This window comes from Sorex araneus, chromosome 4 (assembly GCF_027595985.1).
Source record: "Sorex araneus isolate mSorAra2 chromosome 4, mSorAra2.pri, whole genome shotgun sequence".
Lineage (NCBI taxonomy): Eukaryota > Metazoa > Chordata > Mammalia > Eulipotyphla > Soricidae > Sorex > Sorex araneus.
Window position 1 is genome coordinate 8,720,227 of NC_073305.1, and position 13,809 is coordinate 8,734,035.

At 56.1% G+C, this 13,809-nt stretch overlaps 1 protein-coding gene across 3 annotated transcripts in view; it reads left to right on the top strand.

Moving 5' to 3' along the window:
• Positions 1-13,809, top strand: part of IFT122 (intraflagellar transport 122) — a 66,684-nt gene that overhangs the window by 29,235 nt on the left and 23,640 nt on the right. For all 3 annotated transcript variants that reach the window (XM_004613182.3, XM_055136092.1, XM_055136093.1), the window contains 7 exons: positions 1,266-1,341; positions 2,994-3,185; positions 3,291-3,429; positions 4,496-4,698; positions 7,440-7,577; positions 8,991-9,155; positions 11,251-11,448. In XM_004613182.3, coding sequence (XP_004613239.2) covers positions 1,266-1,341; positions 2,994-3,185; positions 3,291-3,429; positions 4,496-4,698; positions 7,440-7,577; positions 8,991-9,155; positions 11,251-11,448 — 1,111 coding nt within the window. The remainder of the gene's footprint in view (positions 1-1,265; positions 1,342-2,993; positions 3,186-3,290; positions 3,430-4,495; positions 4,699-7,439; positions 7,578-8,990; positions 9,156-11,250; positions 11,449-13,809) is intronic.

A 13,809-nucleotide genomic window follows, 5' to 3' on the forward strand; every position in this document is an offset into this window, starting at 1 on the left:
ATTCTTTCCAGCCTGTCTCAGGTGGTTTCCAGGGTTCCTTGGGAGAAGGAGGTGGGTGGGGAGGAGGTGGGCAATGAGGAAACGAGGCAGGGACAGGCTTGAGTCTCCAGGCTTTATCTTCATTGTACTCCTGAGGGCTTACTCCTGCCTCTGTGCTCAGGTATCACTCATGGCAGTGCTGGGGATCCAACCCTGGTTAGCCGCGGGCAAGTCGAGGGCCTACCCCCTGGTATTAGCTCCCCGGGCCCAGAGCAGGCAGGCCCTGTGTAGCCTGACCTGAGACTTTGTTTTGGCAAAGTCTTACCACCATGGGGAAAGGGCAGTTGAGAAACCCCTCTCCGGCTCCTGGGGACTGAATCAAGGGCCTTCCAAGAGGGTGGGCTCCCCTGCCCGGGTGCGGAGCTCACGGGCAGGCCTCACCCTGCTCACATCCTCTTCTGTCGTTCCCCTTCTTTGTGTGTCTGTGACTATGGCGTCAGCGGCTTTGCTGCTCTCGGCTGCAGCAGGCCCGACTGCCTGTGTGATGGTGCCGCCCTGGGCGCGATGACCGCGAGTCAGTAAGAGGAGGCGACTCTTGGTGGGTTCCAGGCAGGTCATGAGAGCTGGGGCGGCTCAAGCTTGGTCACTGTGCGGCCTGACCCTCAGTGATCCTCACTGATGCTCAGTGATCCTCAGTGGAGGAGCTTCTTCCCTTTGCTGGCCCCTGCGCCCGTCCTCCAGACACGATCTGGAAAGGCTCTGCCTCAGTGGCCGTCTCCAGAGGGCCCCTGTTCTTTCAGATGAGTCTCATTAGCAACCGTGTGCTCCCCGAGAGACCCAGTTTGAGGTGTTACGTTTCCCTTTGCAGGAGGAGTAAGCAATCTCATGAAAAATATCTGACATGTCTGCACGAGACACGCTTCTCCACCATCTCCCGCTGTTTGCAGTTTGTTGGAGAAAAGCGCTCTCGGACCGACAACCTTGTTCTTTCTTCTGCTGCTCACCGGGGAGCTGTGAAATGTGGGGTTTCTTCTCTTCCTTGTGGATTCATTAGGTTCCACAAGCTCTCGGGCGTGGGGTCAGTGGGAGAACAGCTCCCAGAGGGCGCCCGCACCTCACCTCGCCTCGCCACCCACTGATTGGCAGCTTGGCCTCAGTACAACTGTACATTTGGCAACCTGACAGCCCGGCCAGGGCTTTCTCTTTCCTGTTGTTTGCTAAACCTTTAGGGCTCACTCCTAGCAGACTGTGCCCCCACATAACCTCCTTTGTCTTCTGTTGATTAGAGAGGAACGTAATGACATCCTGGCCGTGGCCGACTGGGGGCAGAAACTTTCCTTCTACCAGCTGAGCGGGAAGCAGGTATGTTGTGCTGTCCGGACACCATGGGAGAAGCCTGTGAGGTGTTGTGTTTTGGTTTGTTTTTGTTTTGGGGCCACACCTGGTGGTGCTCAGGGCTTGCTCCTGGCTCTGAACTAAGGAAACACTCGGAGGACCATATGGGATGCCGGCAATCGAGCCTGGATCCACTGCGTGCAAGGCAAAGGCCCCCCTCACTGACCTTTGCAGGAGGAAAGGTCAGTGGCTTGGCTCTCTGGCTTGGCTCCCTGTGAGAGTGGTTCGTGTTTTATGTTTTTTGTTTCCACAGTCTTCTAGGCTTCATACCACCTTCTTGCTAGCCCTGCTTATTGGGCTTTCTCTGTGCTCAGTGCATTGTGAGTCCAATCTTGGTGAATTCTTACAAAATCTGGGAGTACTTTGTATTGGCGAGGGGGCGTTGGGCCCACCTGGCAGTGCTCAGGGCTTACTCCTGGCTCTATGCTTAGGTCACTCCTAGTGGGGAGAGGGGAACCTTATGGTGTGCTAGAGATCAGTTCCAGGTCAGCCACATGCAAGGCAAACACCGTGCCCACTCCATAATAGCTTCAGGCCTGGGAGCACTTTTCTTACCAGCAACCATCAAGGGAACCTTCACAAATGAGACTCACAGTGAGTTTCACCTTTCGCCCACCTGATGAGCCATCATCAGGTGATGATGTGAAGAGCAAGTGATCCAGGCACTTTGAAAGATCTCTTAGACACTTCAAGATGAAGTTGCCATTTGACTTAGGAGTTCTACTTGTGTTCATATACACATATACACGTATACATATATATATATATACACGTATATATACATGCACACATATACACAGATTTCTATATTTAAAAGAGAGGAAAATGCATGTCCACATAAAACACATCCAGATATTCATGCAGCATTGTCTATGAAGCCCAAAAGTGAAAACAACACAAACATTCATCAGCTGATGAAAGGGTAAGTGAAGTGTGACTTACCCCTGCAACCTCTCCTTAAAGTGGACTGACTCAGCCACACAATGGAGAAAATGGATGGACCAGTCACAAAGGCCCCTCCCACGATTCCACGGCCAGGAAAGGTCCATGTCTTGGACAGGCCACTCTAGAGCTGTGGAGCATAGATTAGTAGATTAGGAGTTGGTAGTGTCCGCTCACAGGTATGAATTTTCTCCCTAAGAAGATGGAAATATTTTGAAATCAGTATGATGTTTGTAAGATGCTGAATATATTAAAAGCCAATTAACTATACCCATTTAATGAGTGAATCACAAGGTCTGTGAATCTATCTCAACAGTTCGGTTACTATTAGAAGTAAGATGGATGTCATTTAGAATATAGGACAACTTTTTAAAGATAGAATAAATTTAGCTTTGTGAAATACTAAAATGGAAAAAAGTCTGGGGAGCCATGGAACCTCCCTGGCGAGATCCCTCGCACATGAGGCCTCGTTGGGAGAAAGGGGCCTCGGACTGGGATGCTGGGGAACTCAGCCGCACCCTGGAGGAGGCAGGTTCCCGAGAAACACGCTGGCCAGTTCTCTCCTCTCCCAGCTCCTCCCCTCCCACCCCCGTGGGGCCAGTGAGGAAAGCCCTTGCTTCTGCTTGGATCACGCATTCAGAAGTGGTTTTCCCCTGGTGTGTGTGCTCTCTCTGCAGATTGGGAAGGACCGCCCGCTGAACTTTGACCCCTGCTGCATCAGCTACTTTACTAAAGGGGAATACATTTTGATAGGGGGGTCAGACAAGCAAGTATCCCTTTTCACCAAGGATGGAGTGCGGCTTGGGACCGTGGGGGAACAGAATTCCTGGGTGTGGACATGTAAAGCAAAACCCGATTCAAACTACGTGGTAAGACGTCCATTCCTTGGCCCTGGCTCTCCCCGCACCCCGACAGCGGGCAGCTGTGCCTGGCTCCTCCCAGAGCGCGGGGAATGACCGGCTCTTTCCCGGCAGGTGGTCGGCTGTCAGGACGGCACCATTTCCTTTTACCAGCTTATTCTCAGCACCGTCCACGGGCTCTACAAGGACCGCTATGCCTACAGGGACAGCATGACGGATGTCATCGTGCAGCACCTGATCACTGAGCAGAAAGGTAAAGGCAGGTGTGGGCCCTTGTCCTGGAGACACAGGGAAGTGCTGGGAAGGGTCTCTCCTTAAACACATTAGACCCTGCTTCTTGCTTTGTGGGGGTGGGACGGTGAGAGTGGGCCTGTGAACCTCTCAAGACTTGAGTCATGAGTTATCTTTGACGGGGTCCGAATGGATGAGCGGGCTCTGCCTTTCTCCACAAGCAGCCATGAGTCCGAGGACAACGGTAGGTACTTCATTTCAGGGGAGCAGGGATTCCTGACTCAGGGAAGGTCCTTCAGAGCAGGTCGGAGGCAAGATGGCTGGCCTGCCGGGCGTCCACAGCCCTCCGGCCTCTCTGGAGAGTCACTTCTGCGTGCTGCTCTCTGACCTGAGCAGCACTTGGCTCCTGGTGGGCCCTGACCGTGGGGAGACACGAGAACATGCAGGCTTGGTCCGAATGTTCTTGATCCAAGCTGAGTGCAGTCAGCCCAGAACCAACTGCTGCCTCCAGCCAAGTGGTGGCTGGAAGGGCCAAGGGCCTCCTTCCCGGGAGTCTCCCCTCCAGGTTGGGGCCCGAGGTAGGAGGCTTAATGCAAGTTCCATGGCTCTTAGGGCCCTGTGTAGAGCGGCTGTGATGGTGTGGGTGCAGCCTCCCTGTGGGTGTGCTGAGAGGGCGAGAATGGGCCCGACATGACCTGCCATGCCTGTTGTCAAGAGTGGTGCGTGGGGAGTGGCCAGCGGTGTGGGCAGCCTCGCGGTGGACAGGCAGGCAGGCTCCTGATCGATCAAGCAGGGCCATTACTGCCACATAGAGGGGTTTAAATTTATACTCAGCAAGTGATGGGAGCACTGAGGGTTTTATTTTCTGTGCTCAGTGACGTGCTTCGGACCACAAAGACCGTCTCTGACGGGCTCCCGTGTTTAGCAGAGCTGATTGTGCATATCAGACACGCTGGAAAGAGACTTTGATGAAAGTGTCTCACTTTAATTGCCAATAGCATTAAGTAAATGATAGCTTTTAATTTCTCTGCCATCTACCTTACTTAACAACCTCTTGCTAGCGCTGGATTTTATTTTTTCTTTGACAGTTCGGATTAAATGCAAAGAGCTTGTCAAGAAAATTGCCATCTACAAAAATCGATTAGCTATCCAACTGCCGGAGAAGATTCTCATCTATGAGTTGTATTCCGATGATTCCTCAGACATGCATTACCGGGTGAAGGAGAAGATTGTCAAGAAGTTTGAATGTAACCTCCTGGTGGTGTGTGCTGACCACATCATCCTGTGCCAGGTGGGCAGCAGCGGTTTGGGAGGGAAGCGGCTGGACCTGCCTGCGCCCACGGAGGAGGCGTCCGGCTCCCGCTTTCCCACCCTCTGCCTAGGAGGCATCTCTGCCCCGCGCACTCAGAGGCTATTCCTGGCTTTCCTTTGATTGATAGCTCAGTGAGTCAGACTCGACCAAAACATCCTGGGCCATAAAGATTTGTGTATAACAAAGCACTCTGTTGTACAGAGATGATTGATCTCGAACACTTGAAGCATACATTTATATCCCATGAAATGAAGATTAATTCTTCTTTTCAGCAAATAGATGTATAAAAATTTATACTTTTCACTTAACCAACAAGAAAAAATAGTAAAGGAAGTTTTATTTCCTGGAAAGTTTTATTTTTTTCACAGAAAAGAAGTCACAATTTAGTGTTTCCTAGAACTTGGCTTGCACGTGGCAGGCAGTCAGTCCCCGGCACCACATGTATTTCTCCAAGCCCTGCCAGGAGTGATCCCTGAGTGCAGAGCCAGGAGTAAGCCCTGAGCACCACTAGGGATGCCCAAATCTCCCCTAACCCCACCCACCCTCCAAAAAAAAAATGTTTAGGTTGATGCTAAGAGGAGTTTGGAAAGATTTTGAGTGAAGACCAGCCCAGCTGGTTTCCCAGAAGCAGAGGTTTATTTGTTTCACAAAACTTGGCCTCTTGGAAGTGATAAGATAAAAGAAATCTCTTTTTTTTGAACTTTTTTTATTGAATCACTGTGAGCTAGCCCCCTACAAAGCTGTTCATGGTTAGGTTTCAGCCATATGTTGTCCCAACACCCACCCCTCCACCAGCATACATTGCCCAGCACCCGTGTCCCCAGGGTCCCTCCTGCCGTCCCCCACACCCCACCCCCTGCCAACCTCTATGGCAGGCGCAAAGAAATCTTTTTTTTTTTTTTTTTGCTTTTTGGGTCACACCCAGCGATGCTCAGGGGTTACTCCTGGCTTTGCACTCAGGAATTGCTCCTGGCAGTGCTTGGGGGACCATATGGGATGCCGGGGATCGAACCCAGGTCGGCCGCGTGCAAGGCAAATGCCCTACCCGCTGTGCTATCGCTCCAACCCCACGGCGCAAAGAAATCTTGCGGGAATCCCCGTAGTATAAAAAATGAAGGGCGAAGACTGTGTCTCCATGATGGGGTACATGCCTTGCAGTGGGAAACCCTGGCTTTGATCTCTGCCTGAGATGTGTGGCCCAAACACTCTACAGCCACTGCACTAAACGTGTGACCTCCAGTACGGCCACAAGCATGCAGCCCCAGGGTCTCAGCAGCAGAGGGAGGGTGGGAACGAAAAGAAGATCTCAGCTTGGCTAGCACCAGTGGCACCCCCTACCCCCAGGGAGTGCCCTCCCTGAAAAAGAAAGAAATCTCAAGAAAAATGCATTTTACTGGGGTGGGGGGTTACCAAGCTGTGCCCAGGGGTTGGGAACTACTTTTGGCATTAGTCGACCAACTAGTTAGTCAGTTTGATGCTTGGGCCTAGCGTTATGGTGCTGCTTGGGCCCAGAGGTGTTAAGGGCAGGCCGGGGGGGAGGGGGCATGTGCTGGGAATCAAACCTGGGTCCCTGACCACTGAGGTGTCTCCCTGCCCCCCAAGACAAATGTACCCCCTCCCTAGGGGCTTTGGGCTACAGTGGTGATACTTGGGGGCCTCTCCTAGATCTGTGTTTAGGAGTGGGCCCTGGCAGTGCCTGGGAAACCCCCATGAGGTACAGGAATCCCAACCTTATCCCCTAACTATCTCTCTCACCCGGGAGATGGATCTTTTATTTATTTATTTATTTTTTGCTTTTTGGGTCACACCCGGCAATGCACAGGGGTTACTCCTGGTTCTACACTCAGGAATTACTCCTGGCGGTGCTCAGGGGACCATATGGGATGCTGGGATTCGAACCTGGGTTGGCCGCGTGCAAGGCAAACGCCCTACCCGCTGTGCTATCGCTCCAGTCCCGGAGATGCATCTTTTAAAAATAAATTTTTGATTAAAACACCATGATATTTAAAGTTGTTTGCAGTACAGTTGTTTCAGGCATGCAACGTCCAACACCAAATCCACCATCAGTGTGATTTACCCCAACCAATGTCCCCAGGTTCCCTCCCTCCACCCCCAGCCTGCCCCCTTACTGGGCACATAACAGTTTACTTCATATTACTTGCTACAGCGGGGCTGGAGCGATAACACAGCGGTTGGGTGTTCGCCTTTCACAAGGCTGACCCGAGTTTGATTCCTCCGCCCCTCTCGGAGAGCCTGGCAAGCTACCGAGAGTATCGAGCCCTCGAGGCAGAGCCTGGCAAGCTACCCGTGCGTATTGGATATGCCAGAAACAGTAACAATAAGTCTCTCAGTGAGAGACGTTACTGGTGCCTGCTCAAGCAAATCGATGAGCAACGGGATGACAGTGACAGTGACTTGCTATAGCAAAACTTAAAAGGAACAACAAGGGGATTATCAGAAAATCTATCCATAAAAGCCAATTCCTACAAGTGCGTTTTAAAAAGTAAATGACAGTTGTAGAAGTTCAAGCAGCGTAGGGCCCTAGAAAAGAGGTGACCATAGAGGTATGCTTTGGCACAGGGCCTGGGGTCTCCCCGGAGCCCCAAGGCTGAGCCGGACCCCTTGGAGAAGACTTGTCCCGGGACTGGCAAGGTATAGGAAGGCCGGGTGGGTTGGGCACACCCACCACTGCCCCCGTGACGAACTGCTCTGTACTCCAGGAGAAGCGTCTGCAGTGCCTGTCCTTCCGAGGGGTGAAGGAGCGCGAGTGGCAGATGGAGTCTCTCATTCGCTACATCAAGGTCATCGGTGGCCCCCCGGGCAGGGAAGGCCTGTTAGTGGGGCTGAAGAATGGACAGGTGAGCAGCCCTTCGGGTCCCGCACCCAGTGCCTGCGGGCAGGTAGAGGCCAGAGGGCACGGGCCCCTGTGTGTTTGCTTTGGGGAGGATGGCTCCCGCCCTCCCTCATCCCGCTGCGTGATGGCTGTCGGTGTCAGCCCGACGCACGGGCCCTTCTGGTGTCAGGCATGTTTTTAGCCCGGCCTGTTCCTAGAGCAGTGAATGCTTGTCGAGGAGCTGGGGAAAATCCAGGTCACACAAATGAATCAGGTTCCTCCCTATGTTCTTTGTTCAAAATAAGAAAAGTTCTAAGCGAGCCGGCTACATGGAAATTTGAAAGTACAAATCTAACTGCATTAGTCTGCGAGCCAAGCTGTGTGGCAGATGGCTGTGGCTGAGGCTTGTCATCCCTTCCTGGGGACGGAAGTCACAGAATACAAGATTAGTGGGGCCGGAGAGTCGCCACAGCAGAGGGGGGGACAGTCGCCTGCTGCTTTCTCCGTCTGTGGTCACTTCCAGCACGAGGCCTCGAGCCTGGGCTTGGGGACTGGGCGCGGGGCAATCTCTCACCCTCTCCGGGGGCCTGGGGCAGGGCATGCGGCCTCGAGGTTCTGGGTTCCCTAGAACTGACAGCTGCCCGGCCTGGTGGCTGCCTGGTGACACTATGTGTATACAGTAGTTCTTCCTGGGTGTTTTTTGTTTCGTTTGGGGGCCACACCTGGTAATGCTCAGGCTTACCCCTGACTCTGCGCTCAGGAATCACTCCTGGCAGTGCCCGGGGGAGGGTGGGTGCTGTTTGGGATGCCAGGGATTGAACCTGGGTCAGCTGTGTGCGAGGAAAATGCCGGTTGTACGCAAGGAAAATACCCTATCCCGCGTACTCTCTCTTGCTCTGAACCCTCTTCCTGGGTGCTTGTGATGAAAATTTTATAAATGGTCTTTCTCTTTTCCTTTATTTTTATTTTTTTAAATTTTGGGGCCACACCCAGTGCTACTCAAGGGTTCCTCCTGGCTCTGCACTCAGGAATTGCTCCTAGCAGTGCTCAAGGAACCATCTGGGATGCTGGGGGTTGAACTTGGGTTGGCCACGTGCAAGGCAAACGCCCTCCACACTGTACTGTCACTCTGACTCCATACGTGTTATCCCTAGTTAGCTCACGTTTGGGCTGTGTTTGTATCAAGTCTTTTCATATTGTAGTGAGGGGTCTTTTGCCCTGGGCCCTGTCCTTACCTTGGTGACCTCCCATGCGCCCCATGTCTGGTCTCCTGGGACTAGCCCCGCCCGTTCTTTGGATGCAGGCGTCTTCCGAGTGGAGGCTCTGCTGAAGTTGGTGCCAGTCGTGCCTGTGGAACACAGTTGCCTTCCGACGCCTGGCACCGGGCCAGGCTCTTGTTGCCATGGTAACTCACACTTTCTCTCTGAAATTTCGCCAGATCCTGAAGATCTTCGTGGACAATCTCTTTGCTATCGTCCTGCTGAAGCAGGCCACGGCCGTGCGCTGCCTGGACATGAGCGCCTCCCGCAACAAGCTGGCCGTGGTGGACGAGAACGACACGTGTCTGGTGTATGACATCCACACCAAGGAGCTGCTCTTCCAGGTGCGGCCGAGGGGCTGACGGGCCCTTCCGTGGGGGCTAGTCTCCAGCTGCCCCTGTTTCAGTTCCCCAGGTGCAGCCGAGGGGCTGACGGGCCCTTCCATGGGGGCTGGTCTCCAGCTGCCCCTGTTTCAGTTCCCCAGGTGCGGCCGAGGGGCTGACGGGCCCTTCCGTGGGGGCTGGTCTCCAGCCGCCCCTGCTCCCAGGCCAGACGCTCTGAAAGGAGAGTGCAGGTCCTGGAGAAAGGGGGATACAGGGATGGAGTGGGGAGAGGGCCCCTGGAGATGGGCGTGTGGGCAGTGCAAGAAGCCCCAGGACACAGCCTGCCCCCCTCCCACCCTCTCAGCTGTTGGAACTGGATGAGCCTCTGAACGTTGGTGCCTTGGAAGTAGGCTGTGCTGGTGGCGTGCTCCTTAGGGCCTCATGGGGACAGGGGGCCCCAGTCAGTGCGCGCCCTGCACGTCTGTGCCGGGTGACATGAGGGAGGAGGAGGCGTGGGAAAGGCCTGTGAGTGAATTCCAGCAATCTGGACAGCGAAAGGGGGGAAGGGCCCTATGCTTTTTGTTTATCCTGGGGCCACACCCGCAGGGCTCAGTGTTGAGGGTCTTTCCCAGCCACTCTGTGGGACCGTGCGGTGCCCAGGATGCACCCAGTGTCTCTCCTCCCCACCTCTGCTCTTTATTTCCATGGGTATATGAGCAGCAGGAGGTGAACTTTGGGGGGTGCCTATTGACACCCCATTTGATCTGTGGCGGGAGGGAAGAGAGCCCTGAGGCTCCCGTGCCCCACACCCGCACCGCTGCAGAATTCAGCGCTGTGCTCACTTCTGGGGGGCTTGGGAAGCAGGCAGGCCGCCCAGAAACCGATGCCCCCTTAGGCTGGCCACCTCCGGAGGTGGCGACAGAGCTCCTCCAGGGCCTGGCTGGGGGGCTAGCAGGAGAAGGGGCCGCCCCCATCAGTGGCGCGAGAGCCTCTCACTCTGGGGAAGCAGACGCAGGAGGGAGGCCAGGCCCTGCAGACAGGCCCCTCCGTGCTGTTTCCTGGGTGACCCCACCTCATAGCACACCTCTCTGGGCCACCATTTCTCTCTCAAATGATTCTAGTTGTTGCCCCTCCAGATTGCCACAAGACTAGACACATGCCACCGTGCCTTGTGTTCAGTGCGTGGCACGACCTAGGGCCCCAAACGTGACTTCTCACTGCCTCAGTCCCAGCTGTGAGCACTCTCGTGTGAGGGTGTGTGTGTGCTGTGTTTCCTTCCGGGTCCCCACTGTGGCTCTGCAGAGGCGGGGACAGTAATGCCAGCCTTATCCGGAGACATAAACATTTCCATAAACATTCCCGCTATCTCTCGACACTGGTGTTTCTCTTCGCCCCACCCCTGCAGATGCAAACAGCTGCATCATCCTCCATTTTCCATGCCCAGGGTAAGAGAGGGGACCTCGTGGACGGTCCAGAGCACAGGGGTGCGTGCTCCGGCCTGCGCTGAGAACCCGCCAAAACCTTTGAGAGGAGGTGGGGAGAGAGGGGCTGCCCCCCGGGGGACTGTGTTTCCACAACGTGTGAATTGAGAATGCAGAGACAATGTATTATTTTCTAATTTTAAAAACAACTCACTGTTCTTTTTCTTATTATAAAAAAACAATAGATAGTCAGAGCCCTCCGCCCTCCTACCAAAAAAAAGAAAACCTAGAAAATACAGAACAGACACGGTTCAGGCCTCCCAGAGACCATCACTGTTAGTCTGTGAAATGCTGCCCTTCAGCCTCCGCCCCTCGGCCACGACACGCTTTAGTGTCTGGGGCCATGTCGCCGATTCTCCCACTCGCCATCTAGTTGTGACTACTTGGCGCTCCTGTCGCTCTGGCTCAGTCGGAAGTGCCGACCCGTTCAGAGCCGAGAGGAGCTTGCCTCTGCCCCTCCAGCCTCCCGGACCCCCCCCCCCCCCCGCCCAGCCCCTTCCTCCCAGGCTCTCCATCCCGCTGCTCACCAGTGAGCGATTCAGGCTTTGGAAGAAGGACGCGAGTGGGGGTTGGGGCGGGGGAGAGCTGGTCCCCAGGCGGTTCGTCACAGCCCCCTCGCCATCCCTGCCCCCCAGGAGCCCAACGCCAACAGTGTGGCCTGGAACACGCAGTGCGAGGACATGCTCTGCTTCTCGGGTGGGGGCCACCTCAACATCAAGGCCAGCACCTTCCCCGTGCACCAGCAGAAGCTGCAGGGCTTCGTGGTGGGCTACAACGGCTCCAAGATCTTCTGTCTCCACGTCTTCTCCATGTCCGCCGTGGAGGTGCCGCAGGTAACCCGGGGGGGGGGGGGCTGGCACACCCCAAGAGCTCAGCTCCTCACCGGAACTTTGGGGGGAACCTCAGGCCCCTTGCCTGCCGCGGGCCTGCAGTGCAGCGTCACTGGACTCCGGTGGCCTCCTGCTCCCCTGCTCCTCGCAAGGACGGGGAGGGCTGTATGGCGGTGCCTGTTGGGCTTCACGGAGTGCCATGCGTGGGGGTGCAAAGTGGGAAGCCTGGCAGGCTGGACACTGAAGGGGGTGTGAGACAGTCAAAGGACAGGGGTGGCCTGGGGCCTGGGGCTGAGGCCCGAGCCAAAGAGGGAGCTGACAGCACCCGAAACGAGGCGACTAGGACAGAGTTGGGGCGCCGGAGTGTAGGGGCCAGGGCAGGGGCATGGCAGCGTAGGCACGGGTGCCTCGAGCTGGGGCCGCTGCTCCTCTGGGCGGGGGGATGTCAGCCCTCACACACAGACAGGGACAGGGCGTGGCCAGAGGCCCCTGCGACCACTTGCCCAGCTTCCCTCATGCTGGTAGTGGGCAAACCAGAGGAGGAAAAGCTCCTGAGTGATTGTTGTGGCTGTCACCATCGGGGCAGTGGGTCACCACATCACCTCCCCATTGCCCCTTAAAAATGTTATTTTTACCTTGGAGTCTTGAAAGTTTTTAGGAGGGAGAGAGAGAGAGTGAATGAGCACGCGAGAGAGTCCAGTGCGCAGAGAGCTTGCCTTGCAGGGCTGGCCTGGGTACCCCATGTGTCCCCCGGAGCCCTACCAGGAGTGATCCCTGAGCGCAGAGCCAGGAGCCAGAGTGAGTGTTGACCATCTTTTTTTTCCTGGGATCACACCCCAGAGTACCAGGGACCAAACTCGGGGCCACACACACACGAGGGCATGTGCTCTACCTCTTACCTACCCAGATTCCCGCACTACTGTTATTGGGGGAGGGATCGGGCTGCCCTGGCTGGTTCTAGGCAGCCACCCCCAGCTCTGTGCTCTGGGGTCATTCCTGGTGCCGCTCAGTGGATTGTGCAGTGCTAGGGGTCAAACTGGGGTCAGTTGCATGCCAGGCCTCCCCCCCCCCCCGTGCTGTCTCTTCGGCCCCCGTTGTTAGTTGTGGTGCTGGTATCAGTGACAGAATCTGGAGCCTCACCCAGGCCAGGCGTGGGCTTCGCTCGGGAACCATCCCAGGCCCCCAGGCTCCCCGTGACTGCGTCCTGTCCCGTGACTCGAAAGTGGCTCGATTGATCCACTAGTCCGCAGCCAGTCGCCGTGGCTGGACCGCGAGGCCTTGGCGGCCTGCCTGTTGGTGGGGCTGGCGGCCTCTTCCCAGCCAAGCCCTTGCTCCCCCCATCAGCCTCGTGCCTCCTCGGAGTCCACTGGCTGCCTCCAAGGCTCTACCAGAAAGGACCCTACACCTGGTCCCGGCCCATCGGCGGGGGCCCCGCGATCTGTGTTCCCTCACGCTACCTGTATGGCTTCTTGTCCAGAACCAGGTTGGGTCCACTTTTTCCTCTAAGCTGCTAACCCCCTAGTCACTCATGGCTCGGAGCAGGTACCCCAAGAGTGCTGGTAGGACTCAGCAGAGGAAGAAAGGAGTGAAGTGGGGAGGGTGGGCGGGGGTGGGGGCAAGACCACCCCCTACCCGGAATGCTTTCTTGCCACCCTCATCTGTTCCCCATCCCAGACACACACATCGTGTCCCCCAGAAACCCCGTCTCCCACGGCTGTGCCAAACAGCCTCTCCTGATTGCGCGTCTTTCTCCCAAGATTGCTGTTCTGACCTCAAAGCAAACTGCAATCTGCCGCTCCCCGACTTGGCTGGCCGGGAGGAGCCTGAGGGGGTGGCCGGAGCTTCCTCTGCCCTCGGGAGCCAAGAGCTGGAGCCCCCCACTGCCCAGGCTGCAGGCCTTCCTGCTGATGCAGCAGCTCCCCTGCCCGGGTCGGAAAGGCGGCCTCGAGACAAAGGCTGTTTCTCTGTGGCCTCTGTCTCCAGCCATCCTGTGGTTTGGGCCTGGGGAGGCGGGAGAAAGCAGCAGGCCCGCTGGGGGATTTCTGGTTTCCTTTCGAGATTTACATCATCTTGTGCAAGAGCCCGTGGTTCGGGCTGCCAAGTAGGGCAGCGGGCCCCGCTCGGCCTTCTGGGCGGGGGTGACTTCGTGCTCGGGGTGCAGCAGTGAGGCAGATAAGCTCAGAGGGCGATTTCCAAGCCCCTCTCCAGATTGTGCCTCCCGAGCCACCCCCCAGGCGGCCCCCGTGGAACTGTCAGTGTGTTGCAGGCGTCACTGAGCGCCTCGGAGAAAGCGCACTGGCTTGACTCCGCTGCTCAAGCCGGCCGTGACCTCAAGCGGCTCCTCTCCCTGTGAGTTGAGCCTGG